Below are 27,540 nucleotides of genomic sequence, written 5' to 3'. Positions count from 1 at the left end.
GTGCAGAAGACCCCCTAATTGTCAGAACAGCAGGTAAGGTAACCCTAGGTGTCAGCGGGGCTCCTGGCTAGACCTCTGAGGCTATCCTTCAGCAGGTGCACGGACACTTTAAAGAGCTAGAACAGAGCAGTTCCTCCTTGCTCCCGGCTCCTCCTCCGCCCAGCCAAGGTCTTGCATTGTGGGCCACGCCCCTGCGCGCTGGTTGGTCCTCACAGACATGATGAAACTTCCCTCAAGCATTACAGGAGCTGGGCCTGTATAAAGTCAGAGGAGGGCCGCCGCCCCGCCCGCGATCTGCAGCTCCTACCTGGCCTCGCCCCTCACTCCATTTGTCGGAGCCCAGGTAAGCCAAGCTTTGATGCCCTGCGTAGCGTCCTCCCAGCCTGCCCCGGGGCCGGCCCTGCAGGGGGAAGGGGAGGGGGAGGGGAAGGGGAGGAGGAGGAGGAGGAGGTGGCGCTGCAGTCTCGCCGGCAAACTGGTGGGCAGAAGCGGATGCAGGCGCCTGCCTGCTCTGCGGCTCTTGCCGGTCAAGGGGGCGGGGCCGATTGTTGCGCACCTGGGAGCGAGCTGAGTGGGAAGACCTAGGGTCTAGTTTTCGGAGGGAGGGGTCAAGTGAAAGACGGAGGGGAGGCCTGCCTGCGGCCCACCTTAGCTCCTGTAAATTTCACAATTTTTTATTATATTGCGTGGAAGCCTGTGGAAATTTTCGCAGTCCGGGTGCCCTGCGGTGGACCGAGCAGAGCGTGCACGTGGCTGGGCTGCAGTCGGAGTTTCAGGCCGCACAGTCGCTTGGTCCCGGTCGCCGGCCTGTAGGTCAAAGCCTAAGGGTCTGTACTCAGCCCCTCACCTTTTGCTGCCCCCCCCCCACCCTTTTCGCTCCCTCATCCTCCCCCCCCCCCAAGACTGCAAGACTCAACAAGTGACTTGATGAACAAACCCCGCCTAGAAAAGATCTGTTCAGGGCGACAGGCAGGGGTGGTATGGAAAAAAGTGAAAGAATTAATACTTATTTCTGAATAGATACCTATTCTGTAGGGCTGGTTTCAGATTACTCTTAATATTTTGAATAAAAGGACAGTTTTCTGCTGGGCCCTTGGCCTATAGTATTTCTTCATGGGCCATTGTCCTGAGTGCCTTGACTAAAAATTTAGAAGCACTCCTAATGCTTTTTTTTCATTCATTGACCGCATTGCTGTAAGATTAATTAAAAGTAACTTAGGTCTTGAACCTGTCCAGGAGTTGGTTGCTGATACTTAATGTAAAAATAAAACAATATGGTGAAGTTTTTATTTGGTAAGCAGCATCGAAATCGAATGCACGGAAGCAGCACTGTCCAATTCAGCCCACACGTAACTATTGAGAACTTGAAATGCTGGCTAGTCGGAATGGAGGTGTGGTGTAAGTGTAAAACACACCAGATGTTGACGATTTAATAGAGAAAGGCAATGTAAAGTATATTGTGCATAACTTTTTATACTGTTTACTGTTGAAATACTTTTTTTGGTATGTTGAGTTAAAATATATTTAAAGTTATCTTCCCTTTTTCTCTTTACTTTTTTAATGGGGCTACTAGTATTTTTTAAATTCCATATGTAGCTTACATTTCTGCTGGACAGCACTGTTCTAAAAGTTTATGAGGAAATAGAGAAAATTACAGGGAACAGGTAATAGCAGTAGGAAAAAGCATTCCAAGTAGGACCTTTGCAAGTGAGCCCGATTCCAACAAAAATAGGTGATAGTTTTAATTTGCTTTTTCCTGCTGGAGAAGATAAGTGTGCTTCACTAATGTGTGTTCCCCTTCTTTCCACTCTATTTTAGTGCTTAAAAGTGTGTTCCTTATAGCAGGCTTAATAATGGGATTCACTAAGTGGCATTAGGAAGACTTAGGTAAATGATTCACTAATGACCCCTTGTGATTTTCAAAGCACTTTCTCAGCCCTTTTTTAACTGGTATAGAGTTGAAAGATACATGGCTTCTCAGTAGCCTTCTCACTTCAATCTAAGTGTATTTCCCCCCTAAATCTCAGATATCTCATTAGAGGCTATTAGGCCAAGTGCAGGGAAGGGACTGCATAGAACATGTGCCACTTCCACTTCCAAGTTGTTTGAGTCACTGTTATTTTTCATTAGTTTGATGTGGTCTTTTCATTAAAAGGCTAAACAAAGCTTTGGTTCATTTAGATACAACCCCCCTCAGAGGATTGCCCAAAGTGATTGGTGTAACTTGCATGTATGTATTCTTTCAGTGATTTTTGTCCAAATTAGGTATTTGCTGCAAATTTGCATTAAAGATACCCAAAGAAGTTCTTAAGTTTGAGATATTTTGGTAAAATAACTTTTCAGCTGGCAGCATTCAAATCAAACAGCCCTTTATTTCACAGTTGAGAATATGAACTTGCAAGGTAACATTCGTAGGAATTGTTTGTTTTTTGGCCTATAGGGATAGCCAAGTTGTTTTTCAGAGATGTTGTTGCTGTTGATGTCACACCTACTTTGCTTTCTCATGAACCAAGACAACTTTGAGGCAAAAATATTTAAGAACATTTTTGTCCTTTAGGACATTTAGATGGCAAATATTATGTATTTCTGTCAACTTAAAATGGTTTTTTGTTACACAGCTAAGATACCTGATATCGGATAACATGCCTTTCTTTTTCCTCTTTAGAATTTCTTTCATCACGTTTGAATAAATCACTTAGAGGTAAGCGAGAAGTTGTGAAATGCTTATAATAACTGTATATCTTAACATAACACTTGAGTGGTATATATGATCTTTTTTACCTGCTAGACTCGATGTGCAGTTCGTTAAGGTAAAGACAGGGCTTTTAATTGTCAAAGAGACCCGAGAGGGGACTGTAGTAGTAATATGGGGAGTCTCTTGGATTTTTGAGGGCTTCTGAGGTCCTGAGATGGAGAGAGTGGGATGGGGATCTCTCACTAGGTTGGAGCCAGCCTGCATATGTATCTGTCTCTTCTGGAAGTAAACCTCAAATGTGGCCTGACCCCCCCCCCCCCCGCCCCCAGCTCTAGCTGGCCAGATCCCAAGATGAGAGAGATGGCAGGCTTTGATGGGGTGCCAAATTGCTACCGCTGGCTGGATGGAAAGGTCACACATCTTTTCTGAATACTTGTACGTAAATTAAATCATTCTCGACTCCTGTGTCCCTGCCAACCTAATGGAAAATTGCTGTAGACAAGATAGTTTAAATGTCAGTCTTTGAAGTGGTTTATACCAGTTTTTGGAATCAAGATTTAATACAGACTTGGATTGAGTATATTGAATATTTAACTGGCCTGCTCTTTTCTCTATAGAAAGACCATAGCTCCATTGCACCATGTGTGGGATTTGGGCCCTCTTTGGCAGTGATGACTGCCTCTCTGTGCAGTGCCTGAGTGCTATGAAGATTGCACATAGGGGTCCAGATGCATTTCGTTTTGAGAATGTCAATGGATACACCAACTGCTGCTTTGGATTTCATCGGTTGGCGGTGGTTGACCAGCTGTTTGGAATGCAGCCAATTCGAGTAAAGAAATATCCTTATTTGTGGCTCTGTTACAACGGTGAAATCTATAACCACAAGAAGGTAAATAAAACAAAACCAGAAGGTATCTGAATGTGATTAAACCTCGGAGCTAGTTGGTTATAATTTTTATGTATTTTGTTTTTAGTTCTCAGACAGTTTCCACATTCATTGTCTCATTTGCTCCAATTATAAAGATGATGCACTGATGCACAAAGAGGTCAAATGAGCTGGTCACGAGAAAAATCGAGGGTTACAGTTCTTTAACGCTCAGCATTTTTTTTTCCTATTATGAATTTGAACATTTATTAGAGCCCGTGTGTGGTGCTGGGCATAGCATAGTAAGTATGAGAGGTAGGTCTCTGATGGAGTTTATTCCATTAAAAATCAAAGACCAAAAAATCATTGTACATATGATAGATATTCTGAAAAAATGGATGATATGGGAGATCCAGTGTTGGTAAACGTGGTCAGAGGAGGCCTCTGGAGGAACTGACACTTGAACTGAGACCTAATGGACCGTGACCAACTAGCGGGGCTGGGAAGAACTTTTCATGCAGAGAATAGCATGCATAGAAGCCTGAGGCAGGAAGCAGCCCTGGGGTTGTCAGATGTGAGCAAGGAGTGAGGTGGACAAGGTGGGGTTGGGAGGATGGGCAGGACCCAATCAAGCAGGACTTAGTAAGGAGTTGGAATATCACTCTAAGAGCTGTGAGACTGGAGGATTTTAGGGTAGGTATAGAGTTTAATAGTTTGGAGGTCGTCCTACTTGGAGCCTTTCTATAATGCTGCCTGTGTCTGCATACTGCACTTAAACAGAACCACAAGACAGAAGGGTGTCCAGATGCAACAGAGTGCAGGAAGTGAATTTTCTAGAAGCATTAACATTGGAACAGCTTTCTAATCTTGGGGAAAGCTTACTCAGGATGAGAGTGGTGAGTGGGTGGACCCCAGGAAGCCACATTGGCTGAGAGCCTTCCAATCTGGAATTATTTGGCTAGTGTTTCATACATTTTTTAATCTAAAATTTCCAAGTAATTTTTGTCACCCTCCTCCCCAGCTTTTAATTTTGAAATTTCAAACATATAAAACAGAACAGAATAATGAGAGCCGAGATTGTGTAACTGTTAATGTTTTGCCACATTTGCTTTATTTTTCTCTTTCTGTATATATACCAAGGCATTCATTTTTTGGCTGAATCATCTTAGTATACTACAGATACTGTGACACTTTACTTCTAAATATATAAGCACTTACCTCTTAAAAATTAGGACATTCCTCTACCTGACACCAATACTGTTAAACCTAAGAATCAGTAATACCATTTAATAAATACTCAGTTCATACTAAATTTCTGCAAGTGTGCCAAGAATATCTTTTTTTTTTTTTGAGAGGGAGAAGGGGGGAGGGGCAAAGGCAGAGAGGGAGAGAGAATCTGAAGCAGACTCCATGCCCATCAAGGAACCCCACATGGGGTTCCATCTTACGACCCTGACATCATGACCTGAGCCAAAATCAAGAGTCCAGATGCTTAACCCACTGAGCCACCAAGCGCCCCTGCCAAGAATATCTTTGTAGCTGCTCTGTTTTGTTTGAAGCCAGATATCATTCACACTTCATACATTTAATTGTTATGTTTCTTGGTTGTTTTTTTTTTTTTTTTTTTTTTTTTGAGTCTTGCTATGTCACGTCAATCATTCACGGGTAGGGTTTCATGTCCTAGCCACCCTTTGGACATTTTTATCTCTGGACGATGGCTTTTGCTATTGTTTGTTGTCTGCTTATAGGAATACTCTTAATAATAAGCTTCTCATTTGAGAAGTTTTTATAGTTACCAGCAGATCCCTTTCATACATTTCTTAAGGGCATATTAGACACAGGGATCATTTTTTGTAGGTGCTTGGAGGTGACACAGTGAACAGGAAAAATAAGAATGGATTTCACACTAGTGAGTACAGGAAGGGAATAATTAAGACTTCTGTCTTACTAAGCCAAGCTAGTACCATATGCATGAGAGTGCTGGGTTGGATTATGGCAATATTAACCTGACTTTTACCCTAAAGCAGATAGAAAATACCTTGTTTTACTTGAAAACATTGCTGCTTTTATGTATTTTATTTAAAAGTTAGAAAATGGTAAAATATTTCAGAAGTACTTTTCGTCTAAATTAGTCAAATATGTTGTATTTTCAAAAGCACAGACATTCCATTGCTTCTACCAATTATCTAAGCTTACGCAGCGTGAGCAGCCAGAAATGTGTCACAAGAGGAGAATGGCTGTTTTAGGTTTATACAAAGTGCACGGCAACGTAAACTCCAAAGTCCCTCCTTTTTTTTTTTTAACAAAAAGAAAATTTACTCCTAATAAAATATAGCTGGAGGTGTGCTGGGCGTGGAGGAGGAAGAAATGAAGGAGAGGACTCTGAGTGTAAAGGCTGGGGTAGAGAGGAATCTCTCTGTGGGGAGCAGCAGGGGCTTGCCGGTTGGCAAGTGAGAGGGCAGTGTGATTTCTGGATGGGGGCAAGAGACGGGCTTTTATTCCAGTGCAGCTTTTACCCACGTGCGTTCAGGAGAGTGGAAAGTGGTGCATGGACATCCTTAACCAATAAATTACCTGCAAGGTTTAGCTAAGGAGCCGTGCTGACTTGGTGCAGTGGGAGATAGATGGGGAAGCTGTTGCTCACTGAAGTCACTGAATGCTGTGGGGTACATTCATCCGTCAAATGCCTGAGCCCAGAAGGGTCAGAAGACTGCTTCCAAACCCCACCTGCTAGTGACAGGATCTCCCCTGATCCTGTCTCAGAGTAGGGAGAGGGGAACAGGAAGTGGCTTTGTAGTCACTGGAGGCAGCCAAAGCCCATTTTTTGGGTTGTTCTGTGAGTGCTTATAGACAGAAGTTTCACAATCATAGAGTGAGTGTGATTGTGAAGCATGTTCATGGGTCATACGTATACAAACATAGATTTAGTCCTTTAATTTTAAAAGCATGTTTTAAATGTTTAAATGTATCCAGGATCTCCACCTCATTTGGTTAGTGTGAACCAAATACGAGTAAGTTCACAGAAAGAGCACTCCAAGAACTTCTCCCCCTCACGGTTCGCAGTGGTGATGGAGAGCCATGGGGTCCGGGTGTGATGTAATCAAACCCTCTGCCTCTGCCCTCGGTGTGGTCGTGACCGTCACTGTGCTGTGCCTGTGGGGCATGTGGGCTACTAACGCTCCCCAGTCATTCTGTGTCTCAGTGAGAAGTAGCTTTAATGCCACTGCAGTGGTAGGAGGACTGAATATTGCAGTCCTCCCCTGGGGGCCGGCACCTTTGTTTAGACCATGTGTCTTTATCTTTGTGATGGAATCATCTACTTGTCAGGGAGCAGTACCAACTATGTTTGTCTTTAAGATTTTTTTTTTAATTATTTATTTATCTGACAGGGAGAGAGAGAGAGAGCACGCACAAGCAGGGGGAGCAGCCGAGGGAGGGGGAGAAGCAGATTTCCCACTGAGCAGGGAGCCCAACGTGGGGCTTGATCCCAGGACCCCAAGATCATGACCTGAGCCGAAGGCAGACGCTTACCCAACCGAGCCACCCAGGCGCCCCTGTGTTTGTCCTTTTGCTTTCCATTTTCATAGGCAGGTCTTTGAACTGTAACTACCTTAGCTGATACTATATTCCCAAGTCAAAATATTACAGCGTGGAAGCAAATTTTTAGTGTAATGGCAACTGGGGGCAGCCTGTTTGCTTCACTTACATACAGATGTAAATATGTATGCATTACAGACATAGCACAAATATAATGAGCCTTTGTATCTGTCCACACGACTGTTTGGACACATTGCATTCACGAGAATGCAACTAAAACTTTCACGGGTTTAGCTTTATGTTATAAAGAATTTGCAGAATTGTGACTTCAGACAAGTTATATTTTCGTAATGCCATGATTCTTCTAGATTACTGAAGTGTATGCTTATAGAACATAGAAATACTGAACCAACTTTGCCATGAAAAATTATTAGTGAATGCACACAGATTTTAACGTTTATTTTGCTATTGCTTTTAAAAGATGCAACAGCATTTTGAATTTGAATACCAGACCAAAGTGGATGGTGAGATAATCCTTCATCTGTACGACAAAGGAGGAATTGAGCAAACAGTCTGTATGTTGGATGGGGTGTTCGCATTTATTTTACTGGATACTGCCAATAAGAAAGTGTTCCTGGGCAGAGATACTTATGGAGTCAGGCCTTTGTTTAAAGCCATGACAGAAGATGGATTTTTGGCTGTGTGTTCAGAAGCTAAAGGTAATGATAAAATTTTTCTGTAGGTTTTCATTATTGCTCTGGTTTGGTGTTTTCCTCTAGATCGTATTTGCAAATCCCGTGGTGGGCAGTCCAGAAGTTTTCAAGTGACTGTTTCTCAGTGCTTTTAGAATAATGTATTTAAAACTAATCTGTTCATGGTATTCCGTGGCTAAAACTTTTTAATTACTCCTCATCCACGATAAGGGTTGTATGGCTCTGTTGAGGTCTGCTAGCTAGTGATGGGATCTGGGTCCAGCCTGGCCCTTGAATTCAGTATGACAGATTACTGGGCTGACAAACTCAAATTGTAAATCATAATGAGCATTTAGATAGGCTGTTCCTATTTACAATATAACATCGATTTTGTATCAAAGATCATGGTGGTGTCAGGTTGGTTATTGCTATGAAAACTCATTGAGGAAATTTAGATGATACTATTAACATACAGTATATAATAACTAGTTAAGGGGTAGAAGCCTGACTTCTTAATATCTGACTTTAAAGTACCTCACAGTCGATCATTTTGTTTGTCAAAGGTCCAGGAACCATGGCTGTTTTCTTAAAATACCTCAGTCGAAGAAATGACTGCCAGGATATCGTAAAATGAATAATTTCAAGTCCATCTCCTTGCTTTCATGTATCTTTTCAGATAATTTATTATAGAAAATAGATTTTCTTGATCTGAAACTTCAGCTAGGGAGAAGAAACTGACCATTGGAGATTTTCCTATTGCTTGGAATTACTACGAATCAGTGTAGCCTTGCTGTACATCTCTGTACCACTGTGACCTCTAGTAAGTGGATAGTAGCATTGGGTTCATTTTTCCCTATCTTGCCAATATAATGGACATGTGTTTATAGTAAAAAGGGAAAGTAAACAGGAATTTAGAGGATAGTAAGTTAACTGTGAAAGTTAGTGTGAATTGTATCTTGAGTAAAATTAACTTTTTGAATTCGTAGGTCTTGTTAACCTGAAGCACTCCACGACTCCTTTTCTAAAAGTGGAGCCCTTTCTCCCAGGACACTATGAAGTTTTGGATTTAAAGCCAAATGGCAAAGTTGCGTCCGTGGAAATGGTCAAATATCACCACTGCAGAGATGAGCCTCTGCATGCCCTGTACGACAATGTGGAGAAACTGTTCCCAGGTACTAGAGCAAACGCCCACCTGCCTGTTCCCCACCCGTCTCCCCCAGAGGAGAAAAAAATGATACTTTCCTGTCACTGGAATGGTTCAAGCCTGAAGAGCTATTTCCTATTTAATGTGGACGTGGCGCATTGGGATTGGACAAAGTCCACGGTTGAGCACACGTCGTCATGATCAATACAGGTGATTGTGAACCTCGTTTCAGTAGATGATTCAGCCCAAGATTTTCTGGAACTGTTGCCTTTATGTGTTTGTAGGTTTTGAGATAGAAACTGTGAAGAACAACCTCCGGATCCTTTTTGACAATGCCATTAAGAAACGCTTGATGACAGACAGAAGGATTGGCTGCCTTTTATCAGGTGAAGGCTGTTAAAAAGCCTGATTATATTTAATATGTATTTAAGTAAATGATTTGTACCTATCCCTGAGGTTTTGACTATAAAATATTTATGATTTAATCTTTCTCTCCGTTATAGTGCGAAAATGTTTTCTGTAAGCTGCATTTAATATTCCTAGTAATAGGGCAACGTCAGGTTACATCATAATTACTGGGGTGAATGAGCTAACAAACATTCTTTAGAATCATGTCTAGTGATTTTTTTTAACCAATTCAAATACTGCAACCATTATCTTGGGTTATATATGTTAGATTTTTCTTATATTAAAGGGGATTTTCGGCTTATAAAACTTGAGGATTGTAAATGGTAAAACTCTCATCTTGGAGCTTACCAGGATTGTAAATCCTGCCTGTTCCTATCTCACAAAAGGCACATAACCGTATACTTCCGGTCTTGCTCACAGGGGGCTTAGATTCCAGTTTGGTTGCTGCCACCCTGTTAAAGCAGCTAAAAGAGGCCCACGTTCAGTACCCTCTCCAGACATTTGCAATTGGCATGGAAGACAGTACTGATTTACTGGCTGCTAGAAAGGTAAGACACTGTCTCTGCCCATTATGTAGTTAAGATTAGTGATTCTGTGCTTATGCTCCTGTATTGATTCAGGTAATTAGTTTAAATTAAATATATTAAAATGGAATGAAATGCCTGTTGAATATCAACTGTGTTGTATGCTGTCCTCTAGGTACTTCTACCAAGGCCCATGCAGTCCTCACAAAAACTCTAAGATAATAATTCTTTTTGAACATAGGGCGTGGTGGAGTGGCTATGACTGCACGCTTTGGAGCCTGACTGCTGGTTTCAAATCCTACCTCCACCATGTAATTCCTCATTTATGTAATGGGAATAACAGTATCTACTGTGGGATAGTTTTGTGGTGAAAGGATATAATTCATATAAAGTACATAGGATAGAACATAGCTGTTATTTTTTTTAATATAAAGCACCTTGTGTTAAGATTATGGGCAGAGGGGACGTTGTACACATATATTCAGTGTTTAGGAGACCTTATTCCTAGTCTGGAAGAACTTATGTAGAATGAATGAGAAAGTGCTAGAGTACACTCTCAAAGCAAGTTGATCAATGCTGAAAGACTCCAAAACAGCATTTCCTTTAGGAATACTATCCTGAATGTAAGTAAAGCGCTTCTAGAGGGCCAGTGGGGGCCAAGGTTAGAGCGGGGCCTTGTTGGACGAGAGAGAAGAGGCTGGTAACTTAGGGTTGTAGGGGGCATGCTAACTGGAAGTCTCTGGACAGTTAGGTTGAAGTGTTGGAGTGGGAAGAGCTGATGGGCTGTCTACCTCTTAGTTGAGCCAGGGCAGAGACTGGGGGAGGCCAGGAGACCTGATGGGGGTGGCTGTGTATGTGGTGGCCTGGAGAATCATTTCCCCTTATTGCCCATTTGTTTTTCACTGTTGTTAACTTAAAATGCGTTGTGAGCAACTGTCATGTTTCCTTCTCAAGGGCAGTTCTTTTAAATAACAAGTATATGGTTGTTTCTTAAATAATCAGGTGGCAAATCACATTGGGAGCGAACACCATGAAGTCCTCTTTAATTCTGAGGAAGGCATTCAGGTCCTGGATGAAGTCATATTTTCCTTGGAAACTTATGATATTACAACAATTCGTGCTTCAGTAGGTAAGGCATTTTAGGATATCAAAAAGATTTTTAATACTGAAAAAAGTATAAGGGTTAAAAGATTATTTCAAACTACAGTTAAGAAAACAGTACTTAATAATGAATGCAAATAAGATTCCTAGATCAGCAATATTTTAAAACAAGGCCACTTAAGAATTCCCCCAGTCAGGGCTCCTGGGTGGTTCAGATGGTTAAGCGTCTGCCTTCAGCTCAGGTCATGATCCTGGGACTGTCACCGGATTGAGTCCCACATCGGGCTCCCTGCTCAGCAGAGAGTCAGCTTCTCCCTCTGCCCCTCCCCGCTCTTGTGCTCTTGCTCTCTCTCTCTCTTTCTCAGATAAATAAAAGAATTCCCCCAATCTCTTTTGGAGGGAGAGGAATAAACACACGCACTTCCACATTTATGGTATCATTACAGACGGTCCTTTACTTACCATGGTTCCATTTAAACAACTTCCGACTTTACAGTGGTGTGAAAGCAATATGCTTTCAGTGGAAACCGTACTTCAGCTTTTGAATTTGGCTCTTTTCCCGGGCTAGCACCATGCGGAGGACAGTCTCTCCTGATGCTGGGCAGTGGTAGCGAGCTGCAGCCCCCAGTCAGCCAAGTGGTCACAAGGTTCAACCACCGAAACACTTAAAACCACTCCATACCCACAAAACGATACTGGTTTTCACTCTTTTTAAAGATTTTATTTATTAGAGAGAGAGATAGCAAGAGGTAGAGCACAAGCAGGGGAGAGAGGAGGAAAGCAGGTTCCCCTCCGAGCAGGGAGCCTGACTCGGGGCTCGATTCCAGGACCCTGGGATCACGACCCCCGCCGAAGGCCGACGCTTAACCGACTGAGCCACCAGGCACCCCCTGGTTTTCACTTTTAGAATGGTATCAATAAATTACATGAAATATTTGATACGCTGTTACAGAGCAGGCTTTGTGTTAGGTGATTCTGCCCATCCGTAGGCTAATGTAAGTGTTCTGAGCACACTTATGGTAGGCTAGGCTAAGCTAGGACATTCAGGAGGTTAGGTGAATTAAATGCATTTTTGATATTTTCAACTTAAGTGGACTTGTCGGGACATAAGTCAAGGAAGATCTGTATTTACATTTCTCCAAAGAGCAGATGCGTATTTGCTACATTCCTCACCATGCCACCAGTTTCTCTGCATATAGTTTCTGGGGCCATATAAAGAAATAGGTCTGTGTTGTAACTAATTTCTGTAAGGAATGCTGTATTTTGGTAACTATTCTATCATAGGACCTATCGGTCAGTAACTATTTTTCCCCGGCAAGCAATACTGGTTTTGTCCTGGGGCTATATCCGAAAATCGGAAGTACACTCCAAACCAGACTGAACCAATGTTGTTGAGCCTCTGATATGCTACTGGCTTAGATATGCCTCTCTTTTAAGAGACTCAGAATCTGGTAAGCCTCCATTGCAAAGTTTAGAGCATGAGAATTTTATTACAGGGGTGATATTGCCCTCAAGGAAACAAAAATTGGTTCTTGGAGGGTAAAAAAAAAAAAACCTTAGGTATTACAGTGGTCAGTGGCCCTCCAAAGGGCCATAGTATATACTCAGATATGTGGTATATCTGGCAGTAATATTTCATTGAGAGGGCAATTAGGAAAAAATGTCTAAAAAGTCTCCCTAGATTGGCAATCATGAAAAAAATGGTAAAGAACCAATACTGGTTTACAGGGATGGGCAGCCAGAACCAATGGATATCTTTTAATAATTCACATAGTATTCTTAACCATATGTGAAATGGGCAATCTTAGGAAAAAAGTCAGAACTAAACTACCAAAACTCTGCACTCCTATTTTGTAGAATGATACTGGTATGAAAGTTAGGATTTTTTTTTTTTTTTTAGATATTTGTCATTGTTCAGTTTAACAAAGTTTTAAGGTGGACATTCTTGGTCTAAAAGCATTACAATTTTAAAATCTGTTGAAAATTATAGGATGATTTTGGGCTCTTTCATTGTAACAGTACAACTTTGGATTAGGTATGTTAAAATGGCTTATAGATAAAAAGTCATTATTTTGGAAGCTACTTTATTAACACAGAGTTCAATCTAAGTAAAACTTAGTAGCTTCCAAAAGCCAAACAAAAAGCATTTTTGGTAGAGAGGTTGACATTAACAGTTTCTGTGTCTCTTCCAAGGTATGTACTTGGTTTCCAAGTACATTCGGAAGAACACAGATAGTGTGGTGATCTTCTCCGGGGAAGGCTCGGATGAGCTGACGCAGGGTTACATTTATTTCCACAAGGTAAGCGTTCTGAAACGGAGGGATGTTGGTGGTAGGCTGGGAAACGTGCACTATTGGACTATTTGCTAGCCTTTCTTCTCACTACGGGCCTAACACTTGAGTGTCTTATGGGGTAGATGACGAAACCAGATCCTGTCTGCTTTGTCTTTCTTTTGGGGGAGAAAGAAGTCTTCCTGGTGTCAGATAATCTGCATTCTTCAGAACCAGCTGAGCATGAGAATCGTGGTTCTGATATTTCTTACTATCCTGTGGCAGCATGGTTACTGCCCACGGTATCCCTTTTATTGCCTGACACTGACCGTTTGGTGGGCAGGGAGGCCTGGTGTAGCAAGCAGTGACTCCCTCCCCAGACCTTCTTTAGCTGTTTGTCTTACCCGCCCTTAGAGCAGGAAAGTGGGAAAGAGTGAGAAATAAAGCCTGTTCAGTGTGCACAAAGCAAAGCTGTTGGTGTATTTGTAACTTCACCTGTTTGTCAAACAGGCTCCTTCTCCTGAAAAAGCCGAGGAGGAGAGCGAGAGGCTTCTGAAGGAACTCTACTTGTTCGACGTGCTCCGGGCAGACCGCACCACTGCTGCCCACGGGTAACGCAGCAGTTTGAGCAGCAGTCATGAAGATAGCCTCAAAAGTCAAAAAGCTCAACGGCTGATTATTTTTTTCAGTTGGTTATGTGTTGCAAAGTAGGACTTTATTCCCCACCGAAGTAGGACTTTTTAGAGAAGACAAAGCTCGTCTCATTCAAAGTGCTGTTGTGGCTCTGATGAGGGGACTAGGTTTAGACTGACTTTCTATCTTTAAACACAGCCCCACTCTGCTGCCCTCAGAATGGAGGGGGAGGCAGATGCAGCTGTTTTTAAGACTTTTTAAGAGAAGTAAAGATTATACGCCCCCACGCAACAGGTGCTGAGTGCCTGGCATGCCTGTTGGATGCTGTGGTAAGCGTGTATGGGCACGGGGCAGTGAAGATCCAAGAGCTTTGACTAGGTTATAACAGGTTTCTAGGAGACCATTTCTGATGCCTTTGTAGCCAGTCGTGTTGCAGAATTCAAGACTTACTGTACGTGATAGACAGCCGACATCAGATGTGTCAGTAGCTTCTACCAAATCACACTCACATGGGAAAATAATAAAATATGGTGTGGGGAATGAACTGAAGCCATAGCTATTCTATCCATTTGTCCTAACCAGAGTTACCAGGATTCAGGAAACATGATGCGGCCTTTGATGAAACACTGTGGATCAGTCGTTTATATTGAGTGTTATATGTAAATTAGTCATTTAGTAAACAGTTTTGAATTCTTACGGTTTTTAATAAGATGAGAGAGATGGGCTCACCTAGAAAAGACTTTGTGGCAGAGAGGTATAGGAAAAGTACATTCTCTACGATCAGGTCACTGATGATTCTTGCCTTTTTCTGCTTTTTAGATGTAGATTTAATTGTAGAAGGGAAAGTAAAATTATTGTCAGTTTGTCTCACTCTGTAGATGAGATAATACATCCTGTTTTGCATGAAGAGTTCTGTGTTCGTGCAGTAGTGTAGGATAATCAGGAGGACTGCAGAAATGACTTTATTGTCCTCACATGACTTAGAGGCTGGTTGAATTGCTAAGAAACTCTCAAGGAGAATCTAAATGGACAGGCGCTAAATCCATTTTGATTTAGATTTTTTTTTCCCCTTTAAGCCTTGAATTGAGAGTCCCCTTCCTGGATCATCGATTTTCTTCCTATTACTTGTCTCTGCCACCAGATATGAGAATTCCCAAGGTAGGTGAATCAAGTCAAGATAAAAAAAAGTCCATTGATATTGAATATATTTGGAACTTTTACTGACGTTCCTTTGTTTTCATGTCAGAATGGGATAGAAAAGCATCTCCTGAGAGAGGCATTTGAAGACTCCAATCTGATTCCTAAAGACATTCTCTGGCGGCCAAAGGAAGCCTTCAGTGATGGAATTACTTCAGTTAAGAATTCCTGGTTTAGGATTTTACAGGAATATATTGAACATCAGGTATAATATCTTAAATATTTTCTGGAATAGGACCATGTGTACATAGAGTTGTAATCGCCATTCCCATTTTGTGTTTAGTTTACATGTTTTGTGTGTTGGAGAAATTCTCGGTAAACAATACTTTTGTAAGAATTTCATAAGATTTAAATAACATGAAGGATTATGTAGTAGCATCTTGAATTGAAAGAGCAAGCGAGGAGATGTACCCATCATCACTGGCCTTCATTTGCCACGTTATTGCATACCTGCTGGGGGCTAGACGTTATTAAGCGTAAAAGAATAAAACACTCAGAGCCGCCATCTACTAGGTATTCACAAAACTATTCCTTAAAAGTCACTACAGCTGTGTAGATTATGGTATTTTAGCATTTTCTAACTGGAGGGTGATTCCCAGGGTCTCTTGCGCAATTACAGTCCTGCCCTTCCATATCTTTGGTTGTTATTGTGAAGCCACAATAAATACCAGAGTTTCAGTGCCGTTTAAAACACCATTTTGCTTTTATGCTCTTCCAGGTTGATGACGCCATGATGGCAGCGGCAGCCCAAAAATTTCCCTTCAACACTCCTAAAACCAAAGAAGGCTATTACTACCGTCAGATCTTTGAACGCCACTACCCAGGCCGGGCCGACTGGCTGACCCATTACTGGATGCCGAGGTGGATCAACGCCACTGACCCTTCTGCCCGCACTCTGGCCCATTACAAGGCAGCTGCCAAAGCCTAGGCCCGTCTGCACTAGCACATGCAAGGCAACATTCCTCTGCATAGAGTAGGGGGCTCGGGGGCAGGAAGGGGAGGGGTACGCGTCAACTACTCAGGTTCATTGGGCATGAAAAAAATAAAAGTCTTAACTCGGAAACATTGCTGTAGTCGCTTCTACTCACACAGCCCCTTCATTGGAGGTACCTAGAAACTCTGCAACTTTTACTGATTTCCAATACGGTAGAGAGTGAGCCCAGGAAAGGGGGAAGCAGTGTGATGTTTGCAGGCACTCACAGGCGCTCTGGCTGCTTTAGAAGACTTGGGCCATGTGCCAACGTGGCTCCCTTCCCGTCCGTGTCTCCTCTCAGTGTGGCCTTCTCCAAGCTTCCCTCTCTTCTTTCTGTACTCCCCGCAGCTGGCCCGGCAGCCTGTGACGTGCTGAGGCCATCATAAACGGCCAGGACAGCTCTAGTCTGTAAAGTAGCATTTCCTAATTTATTTTTTCTGTGGAGCCAACACCTCTTCTGGAACTGCTGCTCTAGATCAAAGGTCAGCAGATTCAAGGAACAGTAGTATTGTAGGCTTTGCAGACCTCTGTTGGAACTGCTTGACTCTTCGACTGGAGTGTAAAAGCCATAGACAATAAGCAAACAAGCGGGGAGGGCTGTGTTCCAGTCACATTTTATAAACACAGGCAGTGGGCTGGATTCGGCCTGTGGGCCCTGGTGTGGAGAACCCCGTTGTAGAGAAACAACTCAAACCAAGCATTTCTGATCAAAGGAAAAAGCATTCTAAACCTAAGTGAGAAGAGAGAAAGTATAACAAGGAAACATACAGTGAATAAGTAGAAGATTCTCACCTGAATGCTTATTGGTTGATTAGGGACAACCTTTTGAAACACATCATAAAGATGGATTCCGTTTAGTAGGAACTTTTGAAGAGGAAAGTGCTGGTGCGCAGGTCAACATAAGAATGCTTGTTGGGGGTGCCTGGGTGGCTCAGTTGGTTAAGAGAGTGCCTTCAGCTCAGGTCATGATCCCAGGGTCTTGGGATCGAGCCCCGCGTCCGGCTCCCTGCTCAGTGGGGAGCCTGCTTCTCCCTTTGCCTGCCGCTCCCCTCGCTTGTGCACCCGAGCTCTTTAATAAAATCTTTTAAAAAAATCTTTGATGGGAAAAACAAGTGAGCCTGGAGTTGAGCTGGGAAGTTGGAAGACGGGGACTGTTTGAGGTGATAGGCCTTCACTTACAATCTTAAAATGTCTCTAGAAAGCCAAGGAAATGTCCTGAATTAACACTGGATGGCTCAATGCTAACCCTGTATTTGTATGCGCTCCCAGTGCTTAACCCTAGCATGACCAGGCGAAGCTACTCACGGTACAGCCGCACCCCGCCAAGCTCAGGGACAGCAAGAGTGCATCGGAAACGAGGCGACAGTGACTCGCAGTGGACATGGCAGGATTAAGGGATGCCATAAACCACAAACCGCTAGTTTTTGAGCATAGGAGTTTGGCCCTAGATTTTTAACTTCCGTGACTATGAGAGCTGCCACATGCAGATACCGCCTGACAGTGGAGATACTCCGTTCAGCCAGTTCCACAGGCGTGAATTCAGTCCTGCAGGTCCCCCCTAACTACGGCACCTCACGGATGTCAGAGAGCACATGAGCTCTATTGAAGATTCTTGGCACAGTGTATAAAGTCAGCCTCTTCTTTTGCAACTAAATTATAGAAGGTTTAAAGAAATGGTAGCCCCTGGGGCATGTACACATGACTCAACAATTAGATACCAGCCGAGCCTGTTTGCCTGGCCTACCCTGATATTGGTGACTCAGAGCACAGGAGGCATGTAGTTTCTATCCGCACAGCACTGCTAACAACAGATAATCCAGTCCCTCTCCAGAAACTAAAAGATTTTTAGCTCCTATTGTCCTGCCGTTTCAGCCTCATCCAAGTACCCTAAGAGATGATGTACCCCTTCAGAGGTTGGTTTCACCTTCCTACATAACTAAAACAGTACTTTGGAGTTTGGGACATGATACATTCCATAGAAGAAGAAAAACCACCGAAATACTACCACTGCTCCAAACAGTTTTGAACATCTTCCTGCAGGTCTCTTGCTATAAAGGCACAGTTGCACATATGCAAGTATATGATCTTGGTTAAATCGGCTGTAAAGTTTCTTAAACCCTTTACAAGGAAATGATAAAAGGGAACTCACCCTGAGCCTCCTGGAGTCACACTGTTGCAGGAATATCTCGTTGAGGCCATGGACATAGAGCATGCTCCTTAATTCCTCCCGTCTTGGGGTTGCCATAGTCTGGTCTGGAGTCTGAGATAACAGATCCTTGGCTTGGGGCCCCGTGAAAGGAAAAAGCTGGCCACAGAAAGATGGTTCCATGTGATTCTAAACCTATAAGTGGATCAGTCATTAACAGCAAGCACATAACTACCAACAGTTCTAAGTACGTTGTGTTAACTCAGTGAGTTTACCCACACTCTGAGGAAGTATGACAGACACTGTTTTCTAAAAATGGCCACAGCAGTATTTCTGGTCCCATGGACTCTTCCAGACCCTAGCTACTCCTCTGAAGAGGCAGTCTATTTCCCTTCCTCTTGAGCCTGGGCAGGATTTCAAGATGGCCTTGACTAGCTGAATCCAGAAGAAGTGACACTGTGACTTCTGATGCTGGGTCACAAAAGGTGATTTGGCTTATGCTTTCTCTCTCTCTCGATGTATGTTGTAAGGAAGCCCAGGCCACAGGAGAGGCCTCGTGTAAGAGGGCTGACAGTTCCCACCAAGGTCTCTGTCAACGGGCAACATCAATCACCAGGCATGTGAGTAAACTTCCAGATGATTCCAGCACCTACTCTGAGTCTTCAGCTGAGGCCCCAGTCATGGGATAAACCATCCCCGCATGCTATGTCCAATTCCTGATTCATAATTCCTTGAGTGTAATAAATGGATGTTTGACACTGTCACCTTTTACGTGGTTTCTTATACAGGTTCAGTCCCTGGAAAGATAAACCCTTGTACCCCTATTTTACATAGGTTGAATCAACTGCTCAAAGGCATTCAGCTAATTGCTAAGTGGTGGAGCTCCAAGTCACTTGACAGATTGGCTCCAGAGCCTTTGTGTTGTTCTTTGCTGACTATCCCCTCCGCTGTCAGCATGAAACTACAGCCCGGGTGTCTGCTGTGAATTAGACTGAGGGAAGGGACCCCCTCTCAGCTGAAGTTGAGAGCAAGGTTACCTGCCAGGAAATCACAGGGTTGCTAAATATTTTCTAAAATGGGATAAATTAGATGATGATGATAAGATTCCAAATTTTCAGTGCATTACCACCACTGAGGTTATTTCTTGCTCAAACTGTATGTTCATCCAGGTCTCTGGAGCTCTGCTCATCAATGAAGGCGCTACAGTCACTCCGGGACCCAGGCTGACAGAAGCATAATCCTGACTCACGCTTCCATGACCAGCAAGGCAGGGGATGGAGCAAATGGTAAATCAAGTACCGAAACTCAGAGCTTCCACCCTGAAGTGACATACTACTTTTTCTTACACATTCTGTGCCGAAGCAAGTCATGTGGCCATTCCGGACTTCAAAGGTATGTACCAGAAGGAGAGCAGTACTAATGACTCCTCAAATCCACCCTTCAGTCACTGAATACTCAGCTTACTTTCTTTCTACATCCACATCTACTCATTCCCTTTGCGAGAGTGACAACCCCCACATTCTGCTTTGTCATGGCCCTAAGCCCAGAGCTTAAGATTCCGGGTGTCGTACTGATATGGAAGTCTGTTTCAGGTGGCACCGTTTCGTGAACTGAGAAGAAAAGTCATCTGTTCCCCATCTGTTCAATATATAATAGGGCATGGGTAGAACAACAACAAAACACACACTGCTTTTCAAAAATCGATAGAATGGGAGCCATACAGCAAACCCTAAGTGGTAACAATTCTGACACCCTGCTCGCCAGTAATTTTAAGGGCCCTCACCTTGGGTCTCCAGCAAAAAACTTGCCCCTCAACCACCAGGCAGGAGTGAAAGAGCTGGGAAAATCAGTGCCCGAGCATAAGGTGAGAAATGGGGAACACTTTGAAGGGGGAAGGCTAATTGCTAGCAATAAAACTAATTTGACTCATGCCATCGTAATTATGGTTGCCCAGAACATTGATCAGCCTTCCCGAGCCTGACCCATACTGCTCTAAAAGCTACAATCAACCTTCACAACAGCCCCGTGAGGTATGCACTATTGAGCTCGTCCACATTTTACGGATGAATAAAGTGATATGCAGGTATTCTGTCATATATCCAAGTTCACATAACTGATCAGGAATCAAAGTGGGATATTTGATCCTAGGTCCCAGGGTTGTACTTAACCCCTACTCTGTGTTACCTTTCAAAAGATTATAGAATTACTTGCATGGAAAAATATAATTCTAAATTTTTTCTCTAATTCTGTATTTTTAATGGGATTATATATTCCATTTTATGGGTCGTTCCTAAGTTATTTAGCACATCTAATTTAAGCATGAGAATTTTTTTTTAATTTTAAAAATGTTTAATGAACACACATAAGCACAATCACTTGTGTTATTGAGATCTTATGGGATTGAGAGCTAATATGACTTAGATCTTATGTGAACTCTTACCTGATTTCAACCCTAGCTAGCCAGTAAAAGGATGCCAAGAAATTCGTTCATATGCCGTTGTGCAACTTGGAGGATTTTTAATAATGCTAGAAAAAACTATACTTGAATTGTTGGTATATTTTAGAAACCGGTTGTTGTGGTAGAAAATACTTATTGATTTCTGAGGACTAATATAATACACCAAGCCACAAGGTGGCAGCCACAACACACGGATTTTTCTTTCCAGGCCGTTTAATGCATTTCTCCAACATAGCGGTGGCGACAAATTATTTTATGCCAAGTTGGAGAGATAACATGTTGATTTCGTAGAATAAATCCCAGCATGGAAGCTCAACAGTTTGTTATAGTTAATTAGTGAGCAGTTGTAACTTGCTAACCGCATATGACTGTTGTACAGGGCCGGTATGAGCTTATACATACATTTTTCTGAACCTTTCATGTCCCTCCTTTGATCCACCTTATAAAAAATATGTCCTCAAAAGGAAAGCTCTTTTATACTCTGAAAGGTAAGAAGGAATGTGGACAGCCCCAAATCTGTTTTTATTTGCCTTTTGAATATAATCAATCTACACGTGAACGGTCATTTTCATAACTGCCTGCGGCAGTGAGCCCTGACTCTCTCCGTGTTTTCTAAGCCAGACAAAAGACGAAACCTTGTACCGAATGCTTTATGTGCTGATGACTGTCAGCTAACACCGATCTAAGACCATACCGGGTCTCTCATAATCCTGACAGGTACCTACTGCTCTTGTCATCCCCATTTTATGGACGAAATAAATGAAATGTACATACAGCCTAGACATTGAAAGGGAGGTCACCTTGTGCGCAATGGAATTATCTGTTGATGATAATGACTACCACAGAAAGAGTTCTAGATTAGCAAGGCGATTTGTATTTGTGAATAGAGGACTCATAGGACCCTGGTGAGTCTTCACACAATCACCACTGCGCTGTGCAAGAAGGGCCTTCGTGAGGTCTTAACTACCCTTAGTACTAACTTCCGTTCTTTAACTTTATACTTTGAGGCGGAGCTTACCAGTACAGGTTTTAGTGAGAATGTTAGAAATTCTGGGGCAAGGGTTTTGAAAGCGGAAAGTTAGGGAAGAACCCTGGATTTGTGTTTGTTTCAGGGAGTGAGAAGAAAACTGCTGAAAGGAATGATTCAGGGCGCCTGGGTGGCTCCGTCAGTTAAACGTCTGATGCTTGATTTTGGCTCAGGTCATGGTCTCATGGTGGTGAGATTGAGCCCTGTGTCAGGCTCCTTGCTCAGCATGGAGTCTGCTTGAGATTCTCTGTCTCCCTTTCCCTCTGCCAGTCCCCCGCTCTTGCATGCATGTGTGCTCGCTCTTGCTTGCCCCAACCCCAATAAAATCTTTAAAAAAAAGAAAAGAATGATTCATGACTGGGCACAGTGGCGGGGTTTCCGAGGCTATGCATCAACTGATCAGATCAAATTTTATCAACTACTGGTTTGGAATCTTTGCTAAAACATACCGAACACAGCGTTATCTCAATCCTATTACGTTATCCCTAAATGAAGCCACAATCTGTCTTATTGGCAGCAAGGTGGTCTGGGTTGTGTGTCTCTCAAATGACCACAAGGTGGCACAAGATAATATTCAGCCAAATAATGTTCTACAAGACTTTAGGCGGAATTTTTTGGTCCGTTTTAACTCTGAGTTCTATGTTCATGTGTGCGTACACATTTGTGGTTTAGCACTTTTTTGTGGTACTAGATCACAACCACAACCCCCGGGTAACAAGCTTGCAAACATCTTCGTCATGGTGTACCATGTGCTACGTCCTACGCCGTCACCAAAATCACAGTAGCTGAGAGGGAAAGTTGTTAAGGAGGTAGAACGTCCAAGCTTTCATCACGAAGAGCTTTTTCCTTTGTGACTGTATAAGGTGACGGGTGTTAACTAACCTTATCACGGGCAGCACTTTCAATATATTATGTCAGGTCGTGCTAGACATGGCTAAACTTTACAACGCTGTATGTCAGTTACAGCTCCGTACAAGTGAGAAAAATAGCGAAGAGGAGCCAGGCAGGTGTTAATGGTGAAGGCAGCCTGGGCTGGGACTGGATTGCTGTGCCCAATGGCAAAGAAAGCCCAGGCCCGTGTATAGGGCACAGCTGCTCCTTACATGCCACCTTTCCACGCTATGGGCAATATTGCTGTTCTTTTCTGTAAGAGAATCCAGAAATCTAGATTTTTAAATATTAGTTTTTAAATCTCTTGATTTTGGCAGTTTTGATCTTAGATGGTGATGTAGAAGGCTCCTGAACTCATCTCCCACAGAATCTACAGCTACACAAAGAACAATTCCCCCTGAAAGCCTGCTGAGTGACTCCTACATGTCAGTCAAACAAGGAAAAAGAAAAAAAACCCACCCGCATTGAAATGGGTAGGAAAGGCTGCCCCAGCTATCATCATATGCCCCACCCAGCACAGTGACAGACAATGGGGGGAGAACTCACAACTCAGTTTCTTCCTGAGAAGTAGAGCCTTTGGGCCCAACATCTAGCCCCTCAACTTTTAAGACTTCCACCTGAGGGATGGGCCCCCGAAACACCGAGCTCTGAAAGTCAATGAGGCTTGTGTCCATGAGACCCACAAGATTACAGCAAATGAAGAAGCAGTTTTTAAACGGCTCATTAAGACTCATCAAGGCTATCTCCACAGTGCTGAGCACAGAAAAATCAGACACAACACGTCTCTTAGTCTTTTCCTGAAAGAGATATATTTGCATATCTTTAAAAAGCCTGAGGGTCAGGCTCCTAATTTAGCACATATCTAGAGGGTTTGCAATGGGGCAGGCCATCTCGATGTTCTCCCTCTGCTCTGCTCGAGACGGCCAGTGTCTCCTCGGAAAGAGCTTGTGCACATGGATGGTGCCCTGGCTTTTGCCTGTTACCCAGATGATACACCCTTTGATTGCCTGGCTCTGGCGGTCAGGGTGGCTTACATGCACAGATCCAGTGGAACTGTAACAAACAAAGAAACATCTTAACCCAGCTATCCACCCTCCCTCAATGCAGACGCAGTAGACAGAAACTCATTTTTCAGTCTTTCCCTGAAAGAGGTATATTGTATATTTTAGAGGCTGCTGCCTGAGAACCTAACTTGTAATCAGCCTACATCTAAGCACTGACTGAGATCCTCCCCTTTTTAGCACTCCCTCAGCTGCTGGGAGCCACTAAGAACGAAGAAGGCTGTTTGGACAATCACAAAGGTTTGAGAGACAACCAAGAGCTCAATCTGGGCTGGTAGGTAAGATTCATCACCTAGGTAAGAATGCTCTGTCAAGACTGGAGACAGAGATGTTCTATCTAATGCATAGAATCAACACAGAGAGCTAAGAAAAATGAAGAAATGGAGAAATAGGATTCCAACAAAAGAACAAGATAAAACTCCAGAAACAGACCTTAATACGTAGTTCAAAATGATTGTCATAAAGATACTTATTGAGGTGAGGAGAACAATGCATGAAGAAAGTGAGAATTTTCTATTTCAATAAAGAGAGAAAAACACAGGTACCAAACAGAAATCACAGAGCTGAAGAATACAATAAGTGGAAAATTTAATAGAAGGTCCAATAATAGACTAAATGAAATGGAAGAAGGGATTAGCAAACTGGAAGACAGGGCAGTAGAATTTATAAAATCAGAGGAGCAAAAATTTTAAAAAGGGGGGGATGAAAAAGAGTGGAAATAGCTTGGGACACCATCAAGTGGACCAATATTCACATCATAGGGGTCCCAAAAGGAGAAGAGATAGAAAGGGGCAGAAAGCTTATTCGAAGAAATAATGTCTGAAAACTCTTCCAGCTGGGGGAAAGAAACAGACATCCAGATCCAGGAAGCTCTGAGAGTTTCAAGTAAGATGAATTGAAAAAGACCCTCATCAAGACACATTACAATTAAATTGTCAGTAGTTGAAAACAAGGAGATGACATCAGGAAAATGGAAGAGTAAGAGGTTCCAATGATTGTCTTCTCTTACATACACACCCACACCCACCCACACACACACACACACACCCCAACATACACAATAAGTAAACCGAAGAAATTAATTCAGGAAAAGCTTTGGACTACAAAGCAGCAGCAAAACCCTGCAGAAATTAAAAAAAATAATAAAGGGTGGCTGTAGAGAAAAGTACAGGCAGCATATTACTTGTGTCACAGTCAAGAGCAGTTTGATACCAGGAAGGATCCTTTCAGAAGAATTTTACCCACCGGAAGGAGGAGAGCAGGAGAACCCCAGCAAGCCTCCTCCCTGTGCTACAAAGGTCCCCCGGAGTCTTCACCAACGCTGATCCCAGCTGACAGAGCTGCCTCAGAAGCCCCCCACTGTACTGTGCTTACTCCCAAAGGCTGGAGCTGCCCCTGCTGGGAGACCTGCCCTCTGGAGCCCCAGCTGCCGCTGCACCACAGTCCCCAGGACTGGGAGCCTCAGCCGCTCACCACACAGAGCCCCAGAATTGCTATTGCTCTGCGTCCCACTCCAACCCCAGGCTGTGGCTTTGTCCTGTCATTATCAGAGCAGCCGCTGCTGTTCGAGGCCCCACACCCTGGGTCCCAAGTCATTCTTTGACCTACATTATTGGGGCCATCCTGTCTTTGCCCTGAGCCCAGCCCCCCAGGGCCCAGGTCATGGCTCTGGACCCTCATTTCTGGAAATGGGCTGCCACTGCTGTGAACCCCTTCTCCCTCATGTCCCCAATCCCAGGTTGCAACTCAGCTGACATTGTTGGTGCTGCTGCTGCCCTGAGACTCAAGCCCCATCCCAGTTCACAGCTCTGAACCCTCCTTGGGACTGGGCTGCTGCCTCCCTGAGCCTTACCCCTGGGTCAGAGGGCATGGCCATGACCCCTAATTTCCAGGGGGGCTCCTGTTGTCCTGAACCCCACCCCCCAGGCCCCAGGTTCTGGCTCTGAACTCTCATTGCCAGACCTGTGCTGCCACTGCTCGGAGCTCAGCTCCCCAGGTCCCAATATGTGGCTTCAGTAAATAACCACCAGGATTCTGCTGCTGGGGCCAGAGTTGGGACTTTGACCCACTATCTCCAGGCTGTGCTGCTATGGCACCCTACCCTCTGGGCCCAAGCCACTGCTGCACCTCGCCATCCCAGGACCCATGCTGCTGCTGCATTCCATCCTCCTTTGGCCAGAGTCACTTTGGTGAGCTCCCAAGTCCCCAAATTCTGGTTTCACGGGAGACCTACCCCAGCTACTAGTGCCACAGCTGCAGCAAGTGCCTCTGTGCTCCAAGACCAGGGTGCTGCGGTGGTCCATGTCACTTGATCCCAGGACTCTGGCTCTGATACTGCTCTGAGCACCAACAAGCCAGTCCAGGTGGCGAGAAGGGTCCCCTTGACTAGAATGTCCTTCCAGGGGCAAGAAAAAAAAGAACAGAAAGATCCCAGGAGCTTTTGCTTCTGATGATCCCATAGCTCTCCTTGCCACTGACACCTGTAGGACCTCTACGGTATGAGCCACAGAAGATTCCTGTGGTCTGGCCAATGCTATTCTCAGCTGATGGAGCTGCATGAAGACTATGCCACTCTACCTTCTCAGGAACCAAAGATGCTGCATCCCACTCAGCCAACACCCTCACAGTCACCTCCAGGTGAAAGTCTTTTTCCACCAAAGACAGTATGAAAAGGCTGAAAGGGGTGACTGCACCACCAAATGCACACGTATCAACGCCAAACCATCAGAAAGTAAAAAAGCAAGGAAACCGAACAGAAACAGTGTTACTGACCTAATCTTCCCAAAATGGAGCTCTGTGAGTTATCTGGAAAAAAATTCGAAACAATTATTTTGAGAAAGCTCAGCAAGATTCATGAGAACATAATAAGTCAGTGAACTTGGGAAAACAGTGCATGAACAAAATGAGATAGAAACAGGGAAGAAATTAAAAAAAAAAAAAATTCTGGAGCTTAAGAGCACAATGACTGCAATGAAAAGAATGCAGTAGAGAACTTCACCAGCAGGCACAATTAGGCAGAAACAAGGATCTGTGAGTTTGAAGACAGATCTCTTGATATTACCCAGTTGGAAGAAATTCAAGAAATTAGAAGGAAAAGAGTGAAGAAAGCCTACCTGTATTATGGGAAACCAACAAGCAAAATAATATTCATATTATGGGACTCTTAGGAAGAGGAGAGGGGGAGAAAGAGACAGAAATCTTATTTAAAGAAAAAATAGCTGAATTTCCCAAATATAGAAAACAATATGGCCATTTAGGTACGTGAAGGTCAAAGATTCCCCAAACACACTAAACACAAAGATATCTTCACCAAGACACGTTATAATTAGGCTCTCAAATATCAAGGACAGAGTTTTTAAGACAGCAAGAGATAAAAGAAGTATCAAATACAAAGGGGTCCTGATAAGGCAATCAGTAGATTTATCTGCAGAAAGCTTACTGGCCAGGAAAGAGTGGAAGGACATATTCAAAACGCTCAAAGAGAAAAAACTTATCGAAAGCCCAGAAAAATTGTCATTCAGATAAAGACGTTTCCAAACAAATAAAAGCTTGGGGAATTTCTCACCAATAGGCCTGCCATACAAAGAAAATGCTAAAGGGAATTAAAGCTGAAATGAAAGGACACCAAATAGCAACATGAAAACATATGAAAATATAAAATTCACTGGCAAAGGTACATATATAGTCAAATTTAACTCTAATACCCCAACGGTGGTGTGTAAATCACTTCAAACTCTAACATATAGGTTAAGACACAAAAGTGTTAAAATAATTACTACAATATTACATTAATGGACACACTATGTAAAAAGATATTAATTGGTACATCAACATAAATTGTGGGGGGCATGTAAATGAGTAGAAATTTTTAATGCAATTGAAGTTGTTATTAGCTTACAATAGAAGTTCGTGACTATA

At 43.3% G+C, this 27,540-nt stretch overlaps 1 protein-coding gene across 2 annotated transcripts; it reads left to right on the top strand.

Moving 5' to 3' along the window:
- The first annotated feature begins 276 nt into the window (after positions 1-276).
- Positions 277-16,129, top strand: ASNS (asparagine synthetase (glutamine-hydrolyzing)). Of its 2 annotated transcripts, none has more exons than XM_057304175.1 (13): positions 277-343; positions 2,666-2,701; positions 3,313-3,584; positions 7,579-7,816; positions 8,776-8,961; positions 9,218-9,319; positions 9,762-9,889; positions 10,868-10,994; positions 13,160-13,266; positions 13,747-13,847; positions 14,946-15,027; positions 15,116-15,271; positions 15,785-16,129. In XM_057304175.1, the coding sequence occupies exons 3-13, from the start codon at positions 3,336-3,338 to the stop codon at positions 15,992-15,994; spliced, it is 1,686 nt and encodes a 561-aa protein (XP_057160158.1). In that variant the 5' UTR covers positions 277-343; positions 2,666-2,701; positions 3,313-3,335; the 3' UTR covers positions 15,995-16,129. The 2 variants fall into 2 exon arrangements, with proteins under 2 accessions (XP_057160158.1, XP_057160159.1); XM_057304176.1 differs by lacking the exon at positions 277-343 and adding an exon at positions 774-827.
- Positions 16,130-27,540: the final 11,411 nt, after the last annotated feature.

This window comes from Ursus arctos, unplaced genomic scaffold, assembly GCF_023065955.2.
Source record: "Ursus arctos isolate Adak ecotype North America unplaced genomic scaffold, UrsArc2.0 scaffold_3, whole genome shotgun sequence".
Classification (NCBI taxonomy): domain Eukaryota; kingdom Metazoa; phylum Chordata; class Mammalia; order Carnivora; family Ursidae; genus Ursus; species Ursus arctos.
This window is presented reverse-complemented; position numbering and strand designations above follow the sequence as displayed.

Coding starts and splice junctions, on each gene's coding strand:
- ASNS (XM_057304175.1), top strand. CDS start 3,336: ATGTGTGGGATTTGGGCCCTCTTTGGCAGTGATGACTGCCTCTCTGTG. Junction 8,962..9,217: donor TGTGGAGAAACTGTTCCCAG/GTACTAGAGCAA, acceptor ATGTGTTTGTAG/GTTTTGAGATAGAAACTGTG. Junction 13,267..13,746: donor GTTACATTTATTTCCACAAG/GTAAGCGTTCTG, acceptor TTTGTCAAACAG/GCTCCTTCTCCTGAAAAAGC.